At 40.8% G+C, this 24,357-nt stretch overlaps 1 protein-coding gene across 5 annotated transcripts in view; it reads right to left on the reverse strand.

Moving 5' to 3' along the window:
- aff4 (AF4/FMR2 family, member 4) overlaps nucleotides 1–24,357 on the reverse strand; it is a 97,523-nt gene that overhangs the window by 11,471 nt on the left and 61,695 nt on the right. For all 5 annotated transcript variants that reach the window (XM_034178032.1, XM_034178031.1, XM_034178033.1 and 2 more), the window contains 11 exons: nucleotides 15,673–16,461; nucleotides 14,349–14,387; nucleotides 14,125–14,211; nucleotides 13,799–13,832; nucleotides 13,615–13,678; nucleotides 11,339–11,431; nucleotides 10,390–10,534; nucleotides 9,218–9,965; nucleotides 8,883–9,034; nucleotides 7,038–7,123; nucleotides 4,404–4,638 (listed from right to left, as the gene is read on the reverse strand). In XM_034178032.1, coding sequence (XP_034033923.1) covers nucleotides 4,404–4,638; nucleotides 7,038–7,123; nucleotides 8,883–9,034; nucleotides 9,218–9,965; nucleotides 10,390–10,534; nucleotides 11,339–11,431; nucleotides 13,615–13,678; nucleotides 13,799–13,832; nucleotides 14,125–14,211; nucleotides 14,349–14,387; nucleotides 15,673–16,461 — 2,472 coding nt within the window. The remainder of the gene's footprint in view (nucleotides 1–4,403; nucleotides 4,639–7,037; nucleotides 7,124–8,882; nucleotides 9,035–9,217; nucleotides 9,966–10,389; nucleotides 10,535–11,338; nucleotides 11,432–13,614; nucleotides 13,679–13,798; nucleotides 13,833–14,124; nucleotides 14,212–14,348; nucleotides 14,388–15,672; nucleotides 16,462–24,357) is intronic.

Below are 24,357 nucleotides of genomic sequence, written 5' to 3' on the forward strand. Positions count from 1 at the left end.
AGACAGGAACAATGTCACCGACCCACATTACACCCTTGCCATATTAGACAAAAGTTAGACAGTTTTTGAGATATCGCAATAAACAGACGACGACTATGATGGGTGCTGTGCCATGAGATAGGTATAGGGCTAGCGGCCTATCAGCCGGTAACCCAAAAAAAAAGTGAAGAAATAAACAAAATGGGAACTTGGTACAAATACTGCATGTACTGTGGATACTGTGTGTATTGTATGATTAAGAGGAAGGAACAATAAAACTAAGTCACACCAGAGTTTTAGTCACATTTATTTTTGAAAAATAGAATTCATGGAAAAAGTAATCTGAAAACACTAGTCGCACACTAGTCTGCAGAACTGTTTCTCATTTGCACTGTACTGCACTATGATTTTTGTGTACGATTACACCCCTACTATTTATGTATTTAAACATACAAGACACTTAGGAAAATACAGTAAGTGTCAGGACCGCCTAATGTGGTCAAAAAACACAAACAACTTACAATCCAGAAGATACAGTACAAGTCTGAATAATATTTTTCCCTTTCCCTGTCCCTTAGTAATGTATCTGCACTCACACTTGTCAGACATGCTTACTGACAGAAATGACACTACGTTAACTTGGTGCTAGCTGCTGTACATCTCCCATAAAAAAATAAAAAAAACATAAAATTCTGTTCAATTCTCTCGTAATTTTTTTTAACATGAAATTCTGTTCTATTAAAAAGAGACAAACAAAAATCAGCAACAACAGCTTATTGACAGGACGCCCCTCTCCAAATGTTTTTGCTACTTCTGTGGTGTCAGCCAAGAGCACGTTGATCTGTTTACATTGTGGAACATCATTCAATCCATCTCCCAAGATGGTAGACTGATGTACTCATTACTGACTGCTTCAGTGAATAACCACAACCACTCTAGTGTTTATTCATCTCTATGGAATACCCCATCCCCGCAGAGACGGTGCCTGCTCCCAGACCACCAACAACCAGTAAAAATCTATTTAAGCATAAAAATTCAAAAAGAAAAAATAATATAGCACCTTCAACTGCACCACAGACTAAAACAGTTAAATGTGGTCTATTAAACATTAGGTCTTACTCTTCTAAGTCCCTGTTAGTAAATGATATAATAATTGATCAACATATTGATTTATTCTGCCTTACAGAAACCTGGTTACAGCAGGATGAATATGTTAGTTTAAATGAGTCAACACCCCCGAGTCACACTAACTGTCAGAATGCTCGTAGCACAGGCCGAGGGGGAGGATTAGCAGCAATCTTCCACTCCAGCTTATTAATTAATCAAAAACCCAGACAGAGCTTTAATTCATTTGAAAGCTTGACTCTTAGTCTTGTCCATCCAAATTGGAAGTCCCAAAAACCAGTTTTATTTGTTGTTATCCATCGTCCACCTGGTCGTTACTGTGAGTTTCTCTGTGAATTTTCAGACCTTTTGTCTGACTTAGTGCTTAGCTCAGATAAGATAATTATAGTGGGCGATTTTAACATCCACACAGATGCTGAGAATGACAGCCTCAACACTGCATTTAATCTACTGTTAGACTCAATTGGCTTCACTCAAAATGTTAATGAGTCAACCCACCACTTTAATCATACTTTAGATCTTGTTTTGACTTATGGTATGGAAATTGAAGACTTAACAGTATTTCCTGAAAACCCCCTTCTGTCTGATCATTTCTTAACATTTACATTTACTTTAATGGACTACCCAGCAGTGGGGAATAAGTTTCATTACAGTAGAAGTCTTTCGGAAAGCGCTGCAACTAGGTTTAAGGATATGATTCCTTATTTGTTATATTCTCCAATACCATATAGCAACACAGTGCAGAGTAGCTACCTACACTCTGTGAGTGAGATAGATTATCTCATCAATAGTTTTACATCCTCACTGAGCACAACGTTGGATGCTGTAGCTCCTCTGAAAAAGAGAGCCTTAAATCAGAAGTGCCTGACTCCGTGGTATAACTCACAAACTCGCAGCTTAAAGCAGATAACCCTTAAGTTGGAGAGGAAATGGCGTCTCACTAATTTAGAAGATCTTCACTTAGATCTTCTAAAAAAAAGAGTCTGTTGCTCTATAAAAAAGCCCTCCGTAAAGCTAGGACATCTTACTACTCATCACTAATTGAAGAAAATAAGAACAACCCCAGGTTTCTTTTCAGCACTGTAGCCAGGCTGACAGAGTCAGAGCTCTATTGAGCCGAGTATTCCTTTAACTTTAACTAGTAATGACTTCATGACTTTCTTTGCTAATAAAATTTTAACTATTAGAGAAAAAATTACTCATAACCATCCCAAAGACATATCGTTATCTTTTGCTGCTTTCAGTAATGCTGGTATTTGGTTAGACTCTTTCTCTGCGATTGTTCCGAGTTATTTTTATTAGTTACTTCCTCCAAATCATTAACATGTCTATTAGACCCCATTCCTACCAGGCTGCTCAAGGAAGCCCCACCATTAATTAATGCTTCGATCTTAAATATGATCAATCTATCTTTATTAGTTGGCTATGCACCACAGGCTTTTAAGGTGGCAGTAATTAAACCATTACTTAAAAAGCCATCACTTGACCCAGCTATCTTAGCTAATTATAGGCCAATCTCCAACCTTCCTTTTCTCTCAAAAATTCTTGAAAGGGTAGTTGTAAAACAGCTAATTGATCATCTGCAGAGGAATGGTCTATTTGAAGAGTTTTAGTCAGGTTTCAGAATTCATCATAGTACAGAAACAGCATTAGTGAAGGTTACAAATGATCTTCTTATGGCCTCAGACAGTGGACTCATCTCTGTGCTTGTCCTGTTAGACCTCAGTGCTGCTTTTGATACTGACCATAAAATTTTATTACAGAGATTAGAGCATGTCATAGGTATTAAAGGCACTGCGCTGTGGTGGTTTGAATCATATTTACCTAATAGATTACAATTTGTTCATGTAAATGGGGAGTCCTCTTCACAGACTAAGGTTAATTATGGAGTTCCACAATGTTCTGTGCTAGGACCAATTTTATTCACTTTATACATGCTTCCCTTAGCCAGTATCATTAGAAAGCACTGCTTAAATTTTCATTGTTATGCAGATGATACCCAGCTTTATCTATCCATGAAGCCAGAGGACACACACCAATTAGTTAAACTGCAGGAATGTCTTACAGACATAAAAGACATGGATGACTTCTAATTTCCTGCTTTTAAATTCAGATAGAACTGAAGTTATTGTACTTGGCCCCACAAATCTTAGAAACATGGTGTCTAACCAGATCCTTACTCTGGATGACATTACCCTGACCTCTAGTAATACTGTGAGAAATCTTGGAGTCATTTTTGATCAGGATATGTCCTTCAATGCGCATATTAAGCAAATATGTAGGACTGCTTTTTTACATTTGTGCAATATCTCTAAAATTAGAAAGGTCTTGTCTCAGAGTGATGTTGAAAAACTAATTCATGCATTTATTTCCTCTAGGCTGGACTACTGTAATTCATTATCATCAGGTTATCCTGAAAGTTCCCTGAAAAGCCTTCAGTTAATTCAAAATGCTACAGAAAGAGTACTGACTGTTCCTGTTAATTCTAGAATAGAATTCAAAATTCTTCTTCTTACTTATAAGGTTTTGAATAATCAGGTCCCATCTTATCTTAGGGACCTCTTAGTACCATATCACCCCAATAGAGCGCTTCGCTCTCAGACTGCAGGCTTACTTGTAGTTCCTAGAGTTTTTAAGAGTAGAATGGGAGGCAGAGCCTTCAGCTTTCAGGCTCCTCTCCTGTGGAACCAGCTCCCAATTCGGATCAGGGAGATCAGACACCCTCTCTACTTTTAAGATTAGGCTTAAAACTTTCCTTTTTGCTAAAGCTTATAGTTAGGGCTGGATCAGGTGACCCTGAACCATCCCTTAGTTATACTGCTATAGACTTAGACTGCTGGGGGGTTCCCATGATGCACTGTTTCTTTCTCTTTTTGCTCTGTATGCACCACTCTGCATTTAATCATTAGTGATTGATCTCTGTTGTCTTCCACAGCATGTCTTTTTCCTGATTCTCTCACCTCAGCCCCAACCAGTCCCAGCAGAAGACTGCCCTAGCCTGAGCCTGGTTCTGCTGGAGGTTTCTTCCTGTTAAAAGGGAGTTTTTCCTTCCCACTGTCGCCAAGTGCTTGCTCACAAGGGGTCGTTTTGACCGTTGGGGTTTTTCTGTAATTATTGTATGGCTTTTGCCTTGCAATATAAAGCGCCTTGGGGCAACTGTTGTTGTGATTTGGTGCTATATAAATAAAATTGATTTGATTTGATTTATGGATTGCTCTCACATTTAGTAGTATTCACAAAGTTTGCTAGCTAACCATGCAAATAGGAAAAACCTGCAGATAAGTTCTAAACACACTCACCTTGGTATCGCGAGTGCTGCGGCTCTTGTCCTCTCCTTTTCTGTGTTTGGAGGTGGAGCTGCCTTTTGTGCTGTGGCCTCCTTCCTTCCCACTGCCAGTCCCACTGGACAAGGAGGTGGAGGACTGGCTGACTGTCCTTTTTCGACTTTGATGTTCCGTCTTAGGTGTCCGCTGAAGAATAGACATGGAAGGAGAAGGTGCAGGATCCTCTTTCTTTTCCAGAGACCTTTTAGACCTGGTGGAATAGGAATTATTACAACATACGAGGTCTGTTAGAAAAGTATCTGACCTTTTTATTTTTTGCAAAAACCTGATGGATTTGAATCACGTGTGTTTGCATGAGCCAACGTTGAACCTTCATGCGCATGCGTGAATTTTTTCACGCCTGCCGATTGCATCATTTGCTGGCAAGCAGCCTTTGTGTGAGGACGTGTGTAGTGCTCTAGGCGGATTTTCATTGGAAGGAAAATGGCGTAACGACTGGAGCAGCGCTACTGCATCAAATTTTGCCAGAAACTGGGCGACAGCCAGGTGCAAACCATTCGGAATATTCAGACGGCTTTCGGTGACGATCCTATGGGCATCACACAGATTAAGGAGTGGTACAAGCGGTTTGAAGATGGCCGCACAACGGTGGAGAGCAAGCCATGTTCCGGTCGGCCATCAACATGCTGAAATGACCAGATCATTTACAAAGTGAAGGCTGTGGTGATGCGGGACCGTCGTGTGACTATCCGAGAAATTGCGGAAGAGGTGGACATCATTTTTCGGAGTCCAGCATGTCCTGTGAGACTTCAACACGAATGTGCTTTTCCAAAGCGTTCACTTTGGAAATGATCTGGTCATTTCAGCATGTTGATGGCTGACCGGAGCATCGCTCGCTCTCCACCATTGTGCGGCCGTCTTTAAACCGGTTGTACCGCTTCTTAATCTGTGTGACGCCCATAGGATCGTCACCGAAAGCCGTCTGAATCTTCCAAATGGTTTCCACCTGGCTGTCGCCCAGTTTCCGGCAAAATTTGATGCAGTAGCGCTGCTCCAGTCGTTCCGCCATTTTCCTTGCAATGAAAATCCGTGGACAGCACTACACATGACCTCACACAAACCCTGCTTGCCAGCAAATGATGCAATCGTCAGGCGTGAAAAAATTCACGCGTGCGCACGAAGGTTCAAGGTTGGCTCATGCAAGCACACAATTCAAATCCATCAGGTTTTTGCAAAAAAATAAAAAAGGTCCGATACTTTTCTAACAGACCTCGTTATCAATTTATTTTTTTATTTTTTTTCATAAGTGGAAATTCAAAATGTCTTGTTAAAACATGACAACCGAATGATAACGCAAGCAGGCCTGTTTCTGACATCAGACACAAAGAAATCAAAGAGTTAGAAAAAAGACATGCTCATTTTTGTGGACCTATGCCTGCTATTTACATAAAAAGAAGAAGAAAAAAAGAAGTCCACCAGTCAAACTGACCGGTGTCAGTCGAGTTAACCTGACTCAAAAATAACAGTGACTAAAGTTCACATTATGGATTCAATCAATATTTTGTGCAATAGAGAGCTCGCTCTGTCACTGGGTCACTGTCATACTGCCATTTATGGCTCATAAAAAATGGCAAACATTCTTAGTTTTGCTGTTACTGTTTAACTCAAAATTAAATGTGGCCTGGCATATAATTTATAGCTCCTTCACATTTAAACCATATCCTTGATTTTTATGAGTTAACCTTTTAAAATGTAACGCAGAACTGAACTGAGTTTTAGTACAATTGAATGCATATACCAAAATATGTACATAGTAAGTCCCTTCGGCTGCTCCCTTGTTTGCACTTGGGGTCGCCACAGCAAATCCAAGGTGGATCTGCATGTTGAATTGGCACAAGTTTTACGCTGGATGGCCTTCCTGACGCAACTCCACATTACATGGAGAAATGTGGCAGGGGTGGGATTTGAACCCGGAACCTTCTGAACTGAAACCAAGCGCATTAACCACTTGGCCACCACCCCTGCACCAAAGTATGTACGTACATATATCCAAAACACAAAAGAAATATTAAAAAAGCATGGATAACACAAAGTGAAAACCCTTATTTCGATTGTTGTCCATACATAAAACAACTACAAATAATAAAACAAGATCTACACAAAACATTTGAGTCTATCCTCAATCGATCATCTGTAAATGACACATGACAGAGTGTGCGTGCGTGTCAGTAAAAATACATTAGAAATAATTGGCATAGTGAATAAAAATTCTATATTGTGCTTTTTTTTTTTTAAACACAGCTTACTGTTTTTATAGAATATTGTGCATATTGTTAAAATGTTTGTACATCGTTTGATGAAGTAAATCAATGGTTCTACAATCTGATGAGCTAACAAAAAAGCAAACTTTTTTAATGTTGCTTTGCATCTAAAGCTAAGGTTAAAACTTGTTTGCTACTATGAACTGAGCAGTTCTTCACCCCAGTGGAGACAACAGCTAAAAAGGACAATTTACAGACGGGTCCTGTATGAATCTGGGGAGCAGGTCGTGCTCCTGCAGTGGAAATGGGCCTATAAGGTAAGAGTCCCACAACTGTTACGATGCCGTTGTTTGAGTCAAACAAGCAGTTGGACAGAGAGAATACTCACTCTTTACTACTGTTTTTATGGTGAGACAAAGACTTATCCTCGAGTTTGCATCGTTTACTCTCAGTCTTGGTGCCGTCTTCCTCATTCTAAAAACATACAGCAAATCACATAATACAGAATAAATAGGTGTTAAAGCAATTCTCAAATTTCCTGAAGTATATATACAGTGAGGAAAATAAGTATTTGAACACCCTGCAATTTTGCAAGTTCTCCCACTTAGAAATCATGGAGGGGTCTGAAATTTTCATCTTAGGCGCATGTCCACTTTGAGAGACATAATCCAAAACAAAATCCGAAAATCACAATGTATGATTTTTTTAAATAATTTATTTGTATGTTACTACTGCAAGTACGTATTTGAACACCTGTGAAAATCAATGTTAATATTTGGTACAGTAGCCTTTGTTTGCAATTACAGAGGTCAAACGTTTCCTGTAGTTTTTCACCAGGTTTGCACACACTGCAGCAGGGATTTTGGCCCATTCCTCCACACAGATCTTCTCTAGATCAGCCAGGTTACTGGGCTGTTGCTGAGAAACACAGAGTTTGAGCTCCCTCCAAAGATTTTCTATTGGGTTTAGGTCTGGAGACTGGCTAGGCCACTCCAGAACCTTGATATGCTTCTTACGGAGCCACTCCTTGGTTATCCTGGCTGTGTGCTTCGGGTCATTGTCATGTTGGAAGAACCATCCACGACCCATCTTCAATGCTCTAACTGAGGGAAAGAGGTTGTTCCCCAAAATCTCCCAATACATGGCCCCAGTCATCCTCTCCTTAATACAGTGCAGTTGTCCTGTCCCATGTGCAGAAAAACACCCCCAAAGCATGATGCTTCCACCCCCATCCATGCTTCACAGTAGGGACGGTGTTTTTGGGACGGCACTCAGCATTCTTCTTCCTCCAAACATGGCGAGTGGAATTAAGACCAAAAAGTTCTACTCTGGTCTCATCTGACCACATAACTTTCTCCCATGACTCCTCTGGATCATCCAAATGGTCATGGGCAAACTTAAGACGCACCTGGACATGTGCTGCTTTAAGCAGGGAAACCTTCCGTGCCATGCATGATTTTAACCGATGACGTCTTAGTGTATTACCCACAGTAACCTTGGAAACAGTGGTGCCAGCTCTCTTCAGGTCATTGACCAGCTCCTCCCGTGCAGTTCTGGGCTGATTCCTCACCTTTCTTAGGATCATTGATACGCCACGAGGTGGGATCTTGCATGGAGCCCCAGTCCAAGGGAGATTGACAGTCATGTTTAGCTTCTTCCATTTTCTAATAATTGCTCCAACAGTTGATCTTTTTTCACCAAGCTGCTTGGCAATTGCCCCGTAGTCCTTTCCATCTCTGTGGAGGTCTACAATTTTGTCTTTGGACAGCTCTGTGGTCTTAGCCATGCTAGTAGTTGATGTCTTACTGATTGTGTGGGGTGGACAGGTGTCTTTATGCAGCTAATGACCTCAAATAGGTGCTTCTAATTTGGAATAATAAGTGGAGTGGAAGCTGACATTTTAGAGGCGGACTAACAGGTCTTTGAGGGCCAGAATTTCTGCTGACTGGCAGGTGTTGAAATACTTATTTGCAGCAGTAACATGCAAATAAATTATTTTTAAAAAATCATACATTGAGATGAGATATACTTTATTGATCTCACAGTGGAGAAATTATGTTTACACTCCAGTTACTTCAGACAGCAATTAGTCCACAATTATTACTTGCGGACTAATTGTTGTATTACTTGATTTCCAGATTTTTTTTTTTTTTTTTTTTTTAAAGACAGTAAGTACCACAGAGGTAAGGCACAACATTTCAAGGACAACAGCGGAAAGCATCCAGTTTCATACCTTGTGTTTTCTCTTGCCCTTGCTGGAACTCTTCTCAGAGCTCTGTTTACTGAATTCTTTACTGTCCCTGTCTAGAGAGTCATCCCTCTCCACTTTTATCTCTGTTGGCTCCTTGTACGGCCGCCCGGGGATTCTTGACAGCAAGCTCAGATCTGTCGGCAGGGGGTCGAGCAAAGTAAAGGGTGAAGTTTAACTTTATCAAAGAAAGAAAAAAAAAAGCACCAACAGGAATCCAAACATACAAATGGAAAACAGCACAGAGAATACTGTGTAAGAGCTCTTAATTTATTTACGCAAACTAAGGAAGAGAGTTCAAACATAGAATTTCAACTAACCTATCTTCACAAGTAAAACCTGCTGCTGCCTCGCAGGGTAGCGCTCCTCTGGGTCACTGAGCGGAGACAACAGTTCTTTCTCTTCCATGAGAGAGAACATACATACAGGAGTCCTAATACTTTCTGAGTATTTGGGTGTTTGTGATGATGATGGAATACTGTCATTCCCTTCAGAGTCTGATGACGAAGAGTCCGTATTGACAAATTCACGAGACTTCTGGGAAGTCTTGGTAGGTGCCTTGGTTTTGCGCTTATCCACCGTGGTCGTAGCAGCAGCTGCTGTAGGCCTTGGGGAGGATTTAGGTTCCTTTTTGATGCTTGGTTTGCGGGAACCCTTTGTAGCAGCTTTTGCCCTGTGAGGCGGTATATCTGCAGCTGGTTCACTCTCGACTCTCAAACCTCCCTTGGGTTCTTCAACCACAGGGGGCTTTTCAGACTTTTTAGGCTGCTTTTTACCCACAGTCCTCCTTTGACCTGTGCCACCTTCACTTTGAGCGGGGGATTTTTGCCGTCCGCGGCCACTTTCTGCCCCCTTTTGTGCTGCCCGGAGGTCCCTACTTGGGGTGGGGGTTGCAGAGTCTTTTGAGCCCCCTCCCTGGCTGCTGTACCCACGTCCTGAGCTGTTATCTCGGCCCTCCTTCTTGCATTTGGTTGGACCGTTACTGTTGTCCACTGGAGAAGCTGGAGAAAATGGCTTCGGTTTGAACCAGTTGTTCAACTGCCACTTGTTGGCCATGGGCTGCTCAGGCTGACGGTGAGCATAGGAACAGAGAAATTAACATACATCTTAATTTGCATGATTTTCAGAAATATATTCAAGGTGTAGTCCCCTTCAACATAAAAAAAATAATTACAATTTCTGTGTGTTGAAATCTACTTGTTAAAGTTTCATTATTTCTGTAATACAACCACAAAACTGCAGTTAATGTAATTGTTCGTAAAGTATTATATTTTTTAAGTATAAGACACACCTGCCAAAGTGGGTCTTGAAGGGCGGGGGGGGGGAGTAATATGATTAAGATGGCACTTTTAAAACTAGGCTACAACAACCAAGAGAAACATTTTTACGACAATCCCACCAAGATCAAACAGTTAAAAATCATATTTTGAAGCTATATTAAATACCTAGGGCAGTGATACAGCATCAAGCAAAGTTGGTGTGAAATCCTTACTTCAGGAGACGCAGGGCGAGGGTGCTCATTGGCTTCGCTGTCTGTGGAGCTGCTTTCACTCTCGCTGTCAGAGCCAGAGCTGGTCTCTGAGCCGCTGTGGCTACTGGAGTCATCCCTTGATTGTTCAAGTCCTTCACTGTTATTACTATAATAAGAGATCATCAAACTGCATTATAATGTATGGAAAAGATGTACAGCACTGAATGTTCAGCAGGACAATTTGGGTTCCTACTTGTATGGCGCTGTGAAAATGCGGTCATATGGTGTACTTGGGCGTGATCTTTGGAGTTGCCATATTTGGAATGCATCCCCAGAAGAACATGGGACAAACGGTTATGTTACTGTATCTTTGAAATTAAAGAAGTTCTCCTGTCAACCTAGGCTCTATTTTTAAATGTTTTGATGGTCATCTTTTCACTTGGGACAAATGTGCATTTAATTGGTTCAATATTTAGTAACAAAATAACCAGCTAATTAATGTTACTGGGCGGGCAGTAAGAACTCAGAGTAAAACGCTTCATGTTGCCACTGACCAGGTGAAAACTTCAGACGTGTCCGGCTGCACAGACCGCTTCAATATGAAACTAAACGTGTGCATGTTACCTCATGAAATGTAAGTCACCTGTTTAAGACTCCAGATTTTTTTAATGCACTTTCTGTGCCATGGAATAACCATCCAGTTATTTTTGGCCTCTGAAAATAGAGAAATGGTCTACAAGAATGGCTTCAATTCCTAAATGGTTAATGTGATAGTTTGTTAAACACCTTCAATTACACCGCTGAATGTCTACATGACAAGCACATATAGTTCATTTCAGTTCCAGATGTGGTAGTGTACAAATTCAAAATTACACTGTCCAAATACTTGTGTACCTGTATGTGTGCCATGTGGTCTAATGAGCCATGGAAGGAAAAAAAAAACAAAACAAAAAAAAAAAAACAACTTTACCTTGCTGATGTGTTTCTTGAGGCATTCTTTGCAGAGCCCTGTTCTCCATCACTGTCCTCACTGCTGCTGAGCTTCAGGTCATCTTCCAACATGCTAGAAGATGGACATTAAACATAATTCATGTCAAGCTGATGCATTTTATCACAACATTGTAACTGCTGCAGTTTTTCCATTCCTGACTAAAACTGACAAACAATTTAACACTCACGAGACACTCAATCAAGTGCACCCCAGTTCGCCAAAGAATAGTTTTCGCCACCATAGCACTGATTTGTTTTGAAATCATTCATGTCCATCTTTAAAAATAGAAACAATGTCATCAAGCCTGTTACATTTGAACAATTATGTTGGAGCATCATAAGCCAACTGTTTTTCATAGATTCCAACTTGCAGTGATTTATGTAGAATCTGTAACGTCACATAATTAGGACATAACCTGGGTTCATTTAAGGATTAAAAACAACATGTTCTTGTATTCAGAGTATGTTTCTACTTGGAATAAAATTCATAGTGACACCTTAAGTTAATAAAAATAAATAAAGACAGTAAATTGTAGTCACAGTTGGCCTGTGGAATCCCTAACAGAATACAACTGATCATATGAATGTCCAAATATTTTCTCAAATCATAGTATTTGTCTAAACAATACCTTGTTATGTAAGAGGCTTCCTTAAATTATGATAACATTCACCAGTTTTCTTCTAAATCTGTATGGTCAGTTGTTTCTGCTACTTAAAGTCCTTAACACCAGAAAATGCAAACATGATGAGGATACTTCCTGAAATTTTGAACAATTATTGCTAAATGACTACTTTACATTGGACATAAGTTGATCAACATATGATAAAGGTGAAAAATCACCCTCTTTGAAAAATTCATGACTACCGTATTTTCCGGACTATAAGTCGCACCGGAGTATAAGTCGCACCAGCCACTTTATCCATTATAAAGAAAAATAAACCATAAATAAGGTCCCCTGGACTATAACTCCCATGGACATACAGGTATGTTAACATGAAAAGTTCAGATGATAATATTGTGACGGCTACCATTTTCGGATGCATATTTCACCAGTCGCAACTTGTAATCTGCAGAGTATGATTTTCTTTTTGGTGGCATTTTTTCGGGCCTTCTCCGTTGTCTTGTTATGTTATCAGTAACGTTAAAATTTTTATTTTTCTATGGTAGTCAGAAGTCGCAGGAACAGTCACACAAGCCTCGAGTGCCCTCTCGTGAGCTGCATTTTACCTACGGATGTTTGTATTTTGCGGACCACATTGCGAGCCGAACCATGCAGCGCCTACCTGCGCAGCTCATGACCTCCCAGCGGTGTCGATCCAGCTCCTTCCAAGTGCAGACGCTAATCCTCCGCCGTCGCTCAGTGCTCCCATGCAGCTCTCAGCGTCAACTCTGCTCACACTGATATCCAAGGGTTGAAGCTGTCTTGTTAGCCGTCCCGGAATAAACACCATGTTCGTCTGCTTCAAACGCTTTTCACAATCATCGACGCCAGCTCCTTCCAAGTGCACACGCTAATCCTCCGCCGTCGCTCACCCAATGCTCCCACGCAGCTCTCAGCGTCAACTTAAACACTCTGCTCACATTGATATCCAAGGGTTGAAGCTGTTCTGTTCGCCATGCCGGAATAACAGCAAGCACCGTGTTCGTCAGCTTCACACGCTGTGGGTGAGGTGAGGAATACGCATCCAAAGTTCTGTTCTCTGATTGGTTATCGCGACCAGCTTGAACTATAGGATGGCCGTCATACTACAGTGCCCATGATGCATTGCATTTCCTTTTCCGGTGGCCATTTTAAAACATAGATCGACTGTCACGTAAAATTGTTTTGTTACAGTAAATTAATTGAGATCCTACCGGTATATTTTTCATTTATAAGTCGCACCGGAGTATAGGTCGCACCCCCGGCCAAAACATGTAAAAAAGTGCGACTTATAGTCCGGAAAATACGGTATTTCATTGTGGCTGACCCGTATGAATTATATCATCATTTTCAAATGTTTGGTTTTAATGTAAAAACTACAGGCAGAATGTACAATCTGTAGATCAAAAACAAATTCTTGAATAAAAAAATAAATAATAAAGTGATATTTTTCCATCTTTTTAAAAACTTTGTGAGAAAATATGACAGGACTGAACTGAGATTTAAAGCATACCTGATCTTCAAACAGTGATTTGTAGTGAACCAGGAGGGTGGTGTACCGCTGCACCCTTAATATTACCAAAAAGTGAGAAAATAAGTATAATCAATAACATACTTCGGCTGGTCTTCACAGGTCTTGGACTGATGGCTGGTGGAACTCTTGGAAGAACTGCCCCTCTCTACAAACACCAACAATCCATTAGCAATTATGTCACAATTTTCCTTAAATGTAGACATACATATAACAGACTTTATATAGAGCAACATTAATGTCTGAAGCTGAAATGTCTGAAACTCACTGTGTCCACTTGAAAAACCTGAGTGTTGTGAGTCCTGTGATTGGAAAATAAATTAATTTTTTAATTACTTTGATGAATGCGTTCATCATTTATCCCACTTAGCTTGGCTGCCAAATTAAAATCAAGTAAAGGAAAACAACAAAAAAAGAGACTAAACCACAATTCTCAAATAGAGGTCTTTTGACATGTGACGTGCATGTAAAACTAAACAGTCAAACAAGGTATCTCTTGAATTTACTGAATTTAAAAAGTAACAAAACTGTTATCACAATGCCTTATTAATTGTGGAAAAAAGTTACGATGCTCTGGAGGTCTGCAATGCTGACCTTAGTTGGGAATGGAAATTTGGAGGGTTCTGTTTTGCAAGGGGTATGGATGGCTGTCAAAGGAGGGGGCCATGACTGAGTCATTTCCTGAAAGAAAGGGGAAAAAAAAAGAAATTGTGCAAGTATGAGCAGTGTGAGTAATGTTCTTTCTTTCAACAAAAAGTACATTTTGGCCTTCATGCACTGGAGGCATAGTGTTAGCTAAATAAAAATCATCTACACACCTTTAAAATCTCATCAACACAGTTGGCGTCACCAGAACCCTGAAGACAAAAACATCACACTTTAGCACGCTTGTCCATACACATTAAGTCAGTACAGCAGGTGAGTGGTGGTTTCCCTTTTGAGAGACACGACTCACCACCTGTTTTGTTATAAGGCTCAATGTTAAGACAGAAAGTGCAACAGTGCTGTGAAGTATCATATTTTCAGGAGGTCAAATCGCAGTCTTTTTACTAGTTTGAGAGGCCCTGTGACTTATGAGACTTCTGTACCGAAGGGAAAAACTAATTTCACATGTTCTTTATTAATAATAGTAATTTTATAAGGCTTTTCCAATCAAAGCATTCAATCAACAAAATAAACTCCAGTCATAAAATAAATACCAAGAATAAAAATGACACTATAACAATGCACAATGAAATTACTTGTGTCCCCCGCCCCTTCAAGGGGTTTTTCCCTTTTTTTTTTGACAGACGCAACTTGTACTCTGGTGTGACTTACACTCCAAAAAATATGGTAATTTAACACGGCAATTACATAATTCAGAATATAATCTTGAAGAGTTGCCTACCAAAGCAAGTCCTGAAACTTAGAGGCCCGGTTACACGGCGATCGCTGAATGAAGGAAAAAAGTCCCTATGACACAAATCACTGTGAAAAGTGGGCGAATGAGCCTGCACTTCTCCCATCACTGAAAAGCCTGCGAGTGCAGAGTGCAAAAAAGACCAAAACGAAACTGAAACAAAAGAAAAATGAAGCAAATGGCGACCTTGACGTTTTAAACAAAATTAAAACAAAGAGCCAGCGTGTGATCATTTCTGCAGCGAGTCTGTGCTATCCACAGCCACCTGCAGCTGCGCTGTCTTGACAATGTGCGCGCGCACACGCACAGTGCAAGCAGAGACATTGAGAGGCTGGAGAGAGCGGTTGGATGACAATTAAACGGAATGCTGACGGTATGGGAACTACGCAAAAGATGAGGAATCATCAAGACAGAAAGCAAAAACGTAATACGGACAAATTGAGGTTGTCGTCAGGATTCGTTCACATTTTTCAACAGTTTGAAAATTCTGCCGAAGCGCCAGCTACAGAAACAAAGCTGGATGATGGTTAAATTATGTCTCAGAAAATCAACTTAAGTCCAGATTTCTTGTTTTGTTTTTGCTTTGGTGCGCTTCATTAGTGCCGTGTGACCGGGGCTTTACATGCAAACCCCCATTTGTCTGATTTATAACTGAAAAATCTCAATGCACTCACTTTATTCTAGCAGAACACAAGAGTCTAAAGTGAATTCATTAGAAGTAGAAAGTGACAGCCCAATCTTACCTCTACAGGCTGTGAGGGAATCTTTAGTTTGGTCAATGAGGCCTTGCCGTTGGACTTCATCTCTCCCATGGTGTTGGTGTGCGACTGTCCGCTGTAGCTTTCTCCTTGGGAGGTCTTTGGCTCTGCTGTTTCCTGGCCATCCATAGGCCGGACATAGGCTGTGGGTTTCTGGAGCATGGAGCTTGGTTTAGACATAAGAGATGGGGGAAAAGCCTGACTCGAGTGCTGTCCACTGGGGAAGGAGGTGTGAACGCGTGAGGGAGAATCCCAACTGGCTTCTCTCGGAGACTTGGAGCGATATCGTTGCTCTTTGCCGTGATGCTGTTCGGCAGATGAGGTGCGGGAGTGACTGTTATTTGAAGAGTTCAGAGAGCCCTTTGCTGGGCTTGATGTGTGGGACTTTGAGTGCTCGGACCCTACACTGTGTTTACTTGACTTCTTTTCACGCACCTCTCCACCATGCCTTTGACTACTGCTGGCATTACTGCCACTGTTGCCCCTTTGGCTACCATGGCCAAGCCCTGAGCGTTTTTGGGACTGAGATGAAGAACCACTTGCTGCAGGGCCAACAGGCGTCCATTTACTACTCTGGCTGCTGCCGCCGCCACCAACTCCACGCTGGTCTGCACCAAACAATGGCACGCCCGATTTCTCCTCAGAGGAAGATGAGCTGTTTGAAGGTTTACCGCCAAGCTTTGGAAGAGTGTCTCCTCCAATTGGCTCTTTCATCTCGTCATAATTGCCCAGCATGCTCTGAATACGGCTCGACAGTTTGTCTTCCTTGCTAGACTGAAGAAAGGAGCAGAGTGGGAAAGGTGAAAAGAAGACAGTGGGCAGAGATAAATGAGTAAGAAATGAAAGGGCAGAGATAAATGTGTAAGAAATGAAAGTGGGAGAGAAAGGAGATATCATGAGCACAAGAGAAACACTTAGGTTAATTGCTTTGAATTAAAAAAAACACTTAAAATGGAGAGAAAATGTAACTCCTGCTCCAAATACTACAAATCAATGCAAACTAGTATGAACAAACTCATAAAATGGTCCCCACTGCCATACAACTAGCTTGCGTGTATTACACACACTGCTATGGCAGTAAATCTTTTATGATTCACACACACACTCATCTTCAACCGCTTAGTCCAATTAAGGGTCACGGGAGGCTGGAGCCTATCCCAGCAGTCACAGAGCGTGAGGCGGTGTACACCCAGGACAGGATGCCAGTCTGTCACAGGGACACAATCCAGACAAAAACACATTCCCACCCGCACAGACACCTACGGACAATTTAAAGTTTCCAATCCTACTAACGTGCGCATCTTTGGATGTGGGAGGAAGCAGGAGTACCCGGCGAAAACCCACGCAAACTCCACACAGAAAGGCCACAGGTGGTAAAAGTCGAACCCATGACCTTCTCACTGTCAGGCAACAGTGCTAACCATTAATCCACTGTGCTGCCTCTTATGATTGAACAGCTAAATTAATGAATTGGCACATCTCCATCCTAAAAAAAAAAAATACGATTGTTTACACATGTAACAAAGAAGATGCGTTTAAGCTAAAGGGCTGCCCAAATTCCACTAAACTGACAAAATTTAGTTTCTACTGAAATCCAAGCATTATAATGTCTGTTTATTTTTTGAAACATCTTGTCAAATTACAGTTTGTGTATAATGAAGAGAACATATTTATCAGGGACGAATTCCACACCAAACATTTTATTTTCCTTTTAAAGCAGTCTTCAGGAGGATGCGTGTGTGTGAGCATGCATGTGCTTGAGAAGTTACCTTTGACCTCGGGAGATGCAGGAAACAGCGTGCACACCCACATCCATGAGATGCCTTGTAAATCATTTCAGAGGTGTTATTTGGTTACAAAAACACCGTTTTTAGATTTACAAGGGTTTATTTCTCACTAGCTTTTACATAATATATACAAACATGTTAGATTTACTCGTACACAGAAACACAGGCTTTTTTGGAGTATTTTCTGCCATGTTGGATTAGCAGCCAGAAAGAGACCAGCCAGCAGACATCACTGTGTGCTTGCCAGCATTCCTCATGCAAGTCTGGGGGAACCCCCATGTGATCTATGATGTCACAAGTCTGTACTGTTGCTGTCCTAGTAGTTCAAGGCCGACTGTTCTTTTCAAAACTTATGGGCCTTTCACACTGAATACTTCAGGCCAATCCGTCAACGCTTCCAAATCCGTCGGATGCATTTCCAACGCATCGTGACGTCAAGACGTTTCGCTTTGGAAGAGGCAAGGGGGCGGAGATTGCTACGTCACACTCTGGCTGTTTCCACAACCTGAAAAAAGTTCAGCCATCGCCATCTTGAATTTCTGGCGCCTGAACCACAAAAAAGCTTTAAAAAACAGCAGAACGATTCTCCCATCACCCTGCAGGGAGAAGCTTTTTTCAGCTACTTTTCGGAGTGACGCGGACCGAGGGAGGACTGACGACTTGGTGGGATATCGATCGAACGGCGACAGCGGGCCAACCCACACGGAGAAGCCAGCCTTCAGTTATCATTCCTGGGCAGACCGAGGCAGGCAGCCGGGGGGATGGAGCAAACCCACTCAGTCCGAAATCTCCCACTTTTTGGATATATGCGAAGTCCCAGTTTGCCCAACAGAGTTTAGTTCTACAGCTTTATCGAGGTGAGAATAAAATAAAATAAAACGTGACATTTCTGCACTGCTGTGAAGGTTTATTGATCGGCTAACATTAGCTTAGCTTGTTAGCACAGTTGATCTGAGTGAACGCTTTAATTTGTAAATGGTTCAGTCTTTTTATTTTTACCAAATAAAGTTACAGCTTTTTTCGGAGACCACAAATTTCAACTTTAAATAACTTTTTTTTCGGGCATTTTTTTCACCTCGTTTTTTTCCCTATATATATATATATATATATATATATATATATATATATATATATATATATATATATATATATATATATATATATATATATAAACTGTTTAGTGTTTCTTTATATTTAAAAGAAATATTTTTATTTGTTCCAATCAGGAACATTTGCTGTGCAGACAACCAAACTTCCACTGATGAGCTGAACACCACGAAGTCCAGTCGAAAGAAAACATCTCTGCTCTTCAAAATAGGACAAAAGTGTCTTCAGCAACACCACCAGAGTTCAAAGCTGCAGAAGAGACCTTCATCTGGTCCAGAGAATCCAGCATAACATCACTTGCTTCTAAATAAAAGGCTCTTTCAACAGCAACTATTTTTATTTTTTATTTTTAAAAGCTGTTTCATTTTATATTTTAACAATAAATGAACGGATCATTAAAAATGTCCATGAATCAAAGTAAAAAGACATTTGCACAGGTAGAAGCTCTCCACTTATTGTGCTCAAATTCATATTTTAGAAATGACTGTCCTGATAACAATATTAAAGGCAATTACATATTTTGGCAAAATTACAAGTTGAAATGACTATAAAAAAAATTAAATTTTATGTCACAGAAATCCTACTTTACAATCACACTGCAGTCACTGTTAAATTATTTCCTGGTGCATTTATAATAAACATTTGTATTTATTTACAGTGTCTGTTTTTCTGGTTGAATTGAGATATAAATCTACCAGACTTAAAAAATGTACAAATTTCCATGTTATTTTGTCTAAAAATAAATGTCGGAGGTTCCTTATATTAAAAAATAAATTATCTAATCTGAAATAACAAGTGGTTTTAATTTACAGATGAAAGGTTTCTAAAGAACCATTTATTGATGTATTTAGCTATTTTAATTACAAGTGTACTAAACGTTTTTTAACAGTAATCAGAAATTCTGAGGTAATAAACAACAACAACAAACATTTCCAAGGATTTTTCTTCAGAAAACTGCTCTATAAATGAACAGTCCTGTGAAACGTTTGTTTTGTACAGATCAGCGGTTTCTGCACCAATCAGTTTTGTAGAGATCAGTGGTTTCTGGCACTAGTCTTCTGTGTTTTGGCTGGCACATCGTTCCTATTGGACAGCGCGAAGGTACGTCACAGCTCAGAGCATCGAAAGGTGGATTGGGTTGAACTTTGATGGCGTCAGCCTGCTGACAAGCGGCAATGCGCGCTCCTGTCAGAAGCGTCAGTTTAGCTTGGCTTTTGATGCGATGCTTCTGACGCATCTAAAAAGCAACGCGTCTCACTGAAAATAATGCTTTTAAGACCGATTTTTGGCGCATTTGACACTTCTGACGTGTTCAGTGTGAAAGGCCCATTACCCTCCAGGGGAACTTTTTATTAATTTTATCTAGACAATGCAAATTTTGATCATAATGGCAATGTACTATTAAGAATTTGCTATTTGAAGACTAAAACTAAATCATAGTGGTGCCAAAGAAAATTCTTTTATGCCTTAAATCTTAAAAAGCTTAATGGCCTTACACCTTTAAAGTTCCCTCACAACCTAATCTTATCCAGTGTAACTTATTCTGCTGAAAAAGGGATGGAACACCAGCTCTCATTGTGTACCAGAAGACACGGGGCATGGCTACAGTACACACTTCATGTTAATGGATAAACCATACGGTGGTGTCAGTGTTGCATAATCCACATCATGATGCCATACCAGTGGTGACTTTAATGTCTGCATATCACACCGCCCAAGCAACAAACACCAGCTAACATAACCTGGTGTGCATGTATGCATTTTAAATAGTCTCTAAGGCAATAAGTTGGAGATTTTTTTTTTTTTTTTTTTAAATCAGTACCATCTTGTTCATAACTTTTTTGGGGGGGGGGGGGGGGGCAGGGGTCCCAAGATAGTACCCTCCCACCAAACATAATGGTGTTGTAGTAAGCAACATAACTGCATGTTTATAAGTTTATAACCGGACAATAAATTACTGAGACCATGATTTCAACCTTGAGATTGCCTAATGTGCCTGGTTACATGAAAATAAAGTAATATCTCACAACAACCTGATATGTTTATATGTATATGCCTAATTTGTTATGCATACCTGAAATTTCCAATGTCTCAGTTATACTTTAACTCTTAGCAGACACGTTTACATTTGTTCTGTGTAGCTGAGGTGGAAATGCATGAACAGTGCATTAGTTTAGACAAAAAAAAAAAAAGTTACTGCTGTTCTACATCTGGAAGCCTGCAGCTGTGCGCACAAATGGCCTTTACCACAGCATGCACACGCACACACAGTCTACTTAGTGAAGCACAGCACAGGCCATCCAACCCTTAAGACTCATGAGCAGGACACACATGCCGTAGAAAAGCCAGTGACGTTAACAGTTGACTTTTTCCTTGCTTTTGTTTCACAAAATGCCAAACAAAAAAAATCCAAAAAAAGAAAAACTAAAACCACAATAAGGGATCATTTGCTGTCACGTTCTCTGTCTCTCGTGTTAAAGTCAGAGCTTTTTCATGTGTTTACCTTTCACATTGTTAGGTGGGGTGGTGAGCAAGTGGTTAGTACACTTGGTTTCAGTGTGGAAAATTCCAGGTTCAAACCCCATTCCTACCCATTTCTCCGTGTAATGTGGAGTTGCGTCAGAAAGAAAATCCGGTGTAAAACCTGTGCCAAATCAACATCCAGCTCCACCTTGGATCTGCTATGGTGACCCCAAAAACAAGGGAGCAGCTGAAGGGACTTACCTTTTTACCTTTCACATTGAGAATCAAAACACACAGGCCAGTGCTCATACGTCCACACTGACACCTTTCTATTTCCAACTTGTCAGGACACATTCCTCACTGCCACTTTGATGGTTCAGTCTAGATCAGAAGGGGAGCCACTTACCTATGCTTAAATCTAGTTAGTGGTAAAGGTTAGCCAAGTACAGATGACTCAAATCCTCTTTAAAATTACAGTGACTGGCCTACATCCGTTTATGAGTAAGAGAGACCAGAGTGTCATTTGTGTGCTTTCAACAGTTGCACAGATGCTATTCAAAGGAAGAGCAGTGTCATTATGCTCAGACTTGCGTTATAGGAGCTCAAAATTTGGGCATTGGCACCTAAACATTCATTTAATAATCAAATATCTGGAACAGTATATTCAGGGTTTTCCAAATAATCAACGGAAATTATGAAGCAGGTTTAGTCAGTATTATGACAAGGACCTCAACTCATCCAAGTGATCAGGATTACCTAAAATCTAATAGAGAAAGTTGAATTTTCAGCATCACTGCTTTTGGACATGACAATTTGCCAAAATCACTAGTTCTGCATCTGCAACATGACAGAATCACTTTAGGTTCTGATTGGCAACTACCCGAGCAGACCAGTGGTGGCATGTGAGCATCCACTTAAGGTGCGTTTACACATAACCAAGACGCGTTACGAATGTCATTTTTCTGTCATTTGTGACACATTCCTGACATTCTTAATGTGACTTAACGCATCTGAATAGGTTTCTTAATAGTGCGTGCTGGTGCGTGATATTCTTGATATTCGTGGAGCATGTTTTTGCCTGTCAAAAAATCTTCCACGAATGTCACACAGCACCCTCATTTCGTCTCACGTCGTGGAGGTCGCAACTGAGCGTATTGATCTGTCTTGATGAGTAGTGATCCTTAATACAAGGTGACAACGTTGTAGTGGTTCCTGTGATGGTTCTTGGAGCCCAAACTGTCACGCGTTATTACGAAGTGACACGGAAACTGTCAAGTTTTGAGACGACTTGTAACGCGGCGTCACAATTCACTGCGCGCCACGACGAATCAGTTTTCTGTCACGTGCGCACAATTAAACTCGGCTCCAAGTGTCGTTCCACAGTTCCTGCTGAAGCTCCTCAGGATGCTCCTGCAGGTGTTCCACCTGCTGTTGTAATCGATGAGCGGGAGAACGAGTCTGAGCCAGAGGAACCACAGGAGCGAGACTCACGTGCAGCCAGACATCTCTGCACCTCCTCCAGTCCGGCGGAGGAAGAAGCGAGCGCACAATTAAACCCTGCTGCACCCCATTCAGTTTGATTGCTGACACCAAGTTGGTTAAAAGACTAATTTCAGTGCTCTTCAGCGCGCTCCTGCAGGTGTTCCACCTGCTGCATGTGCCTGATGTTTGGGAAAATGCGTGAGACGAGAGCCGCATGAAGCCACACATCTGGCTCTGTCCTCCTCCTCGCTGCGCCACTCCATGGCACAGAGCCCAACTACGCATGCAGTCAAAGTTCTTCTGAAAAACTGGAGCGATCTGAATTCGGTTGGATGAATATGGGTGTGTGTGTGGAGACAATTCATCTCGTTCACAACGTGACAGAACTTAACGATGCACTGTTACGCACAATAGCGCGCAACAATACGGAACACTATTCTTGACCGTGCGTAATGGTTCCTGATAATTCTCCAGCAACACGTGCCATTAATCGTAACGTGTGGTTAACAGGTTGCAGCAGTTCCTGAGGTCACCTGACGCCGCTGCCCTGAATAATCACATTCGTGATCAGCGGCCAAGAATGTGTACTTCGTGGCATTCATAACTTGTCGTTATGTGTAAACACAGCATTAGTCTTTTCAAGTTGCTGGCATCCATCAAGCCTGCACACTGAAAATGCTCAGTCAAGCATGTCAAATGTTCGGCGTTGTAGCTGATGTTTCCCAACAGTGCAAGCAGTACATCTTACCTGAGGTCATGTCCACATTAACACAGCTCAATCTGAAGCCACTGCTAATGGCTGAAAAGTTCACACATACTGGTAAAATGAAGTCCCTCCGGCTGATCCCTTGTTTTGAGATAATCATGGCTTGTATATTAAATACGTACCTTTGGTTCTGCTCAGGTTTCTTGTTGTGACTAATAAGGTCCATTAGTACTTAGACTGTCAGTATTTTTTGTAATGTTATGTCTGTACACAACCACAATGCAGCTGAAATCAGGGTTGCAACAAATGATTATTTTCATAATTGATTAATCGAGAAAATAAATCAGCCCATTAATCAATTGTTCAGTCTGGAAACTGTGGATCAATGTTTTACAGATCACACAACCTTCAAATTGAGCAATGACAAGACTAGTGAGGAAAGCCATCAAAGTTACAGGCATCTTTGGCTAAATAAACTGTCTATATTGCTGTAAATGGCTGTAACTCCTAAATGATTAATGCCACATTTCTGTTAAAACACTTGGATGAAAGCTAAGAGCCCGGACCTCAAACACATTTGGCATTATGACTTAATTAGAACAGAGTGGTGATGCTGGGCCACTTAGAAGGAGAAGGGTCTTTTAAATTTTTTAACCTGTGATGGAGTGATGAACTGATATTTCATAACCCCGTGACTGGCAAGGCAGATTTAGACAATATACAAAGTGCTTATTCATAATATGTCATCCCTGCTGCTTTCACCACATACTATACAATTACCAATGCCAAGTAGGTATCTTATTCACCTTGACTCACTACTTTCCTTAGAAAACGCCAGTGTTACATAATTAATATCTAAATTTGCGGTAACTGTGCACAAATCAGCCAAATGCAATTTGGAATTTTACTGGCATTTCAACAAAGGCGAGGCAGGAGGCCATGTTGAGACATGTTTCATAAAACGAGTTCTGCATAAGTGAAGCATGGATATTGAACTTTGATCACACAAACTGTAAACAGTAGCTATATTCACACCGGTTCACTGTTTACCTGTAACTGTACAGGGACAAAAAACACTAACCTAGATTATCTGAAGAATTTTTCCAAAAGCTACTCATGTGAAAT

Source organism: Thalassophryne amazonica, chromosome 9 (assembly GCF_902500255.1).
Source record: "Thalassophryne amazonica chromosome 9, fThaAma1.1, whole genome shotgun sequence".
Taxonomy (NCBI): Eukaryota; Metazoa; Chordata; class Actinopteri; order Batrachoidiformes; family Batrachoididae; genus Thalassophryne; species Thalassophryne amazonica.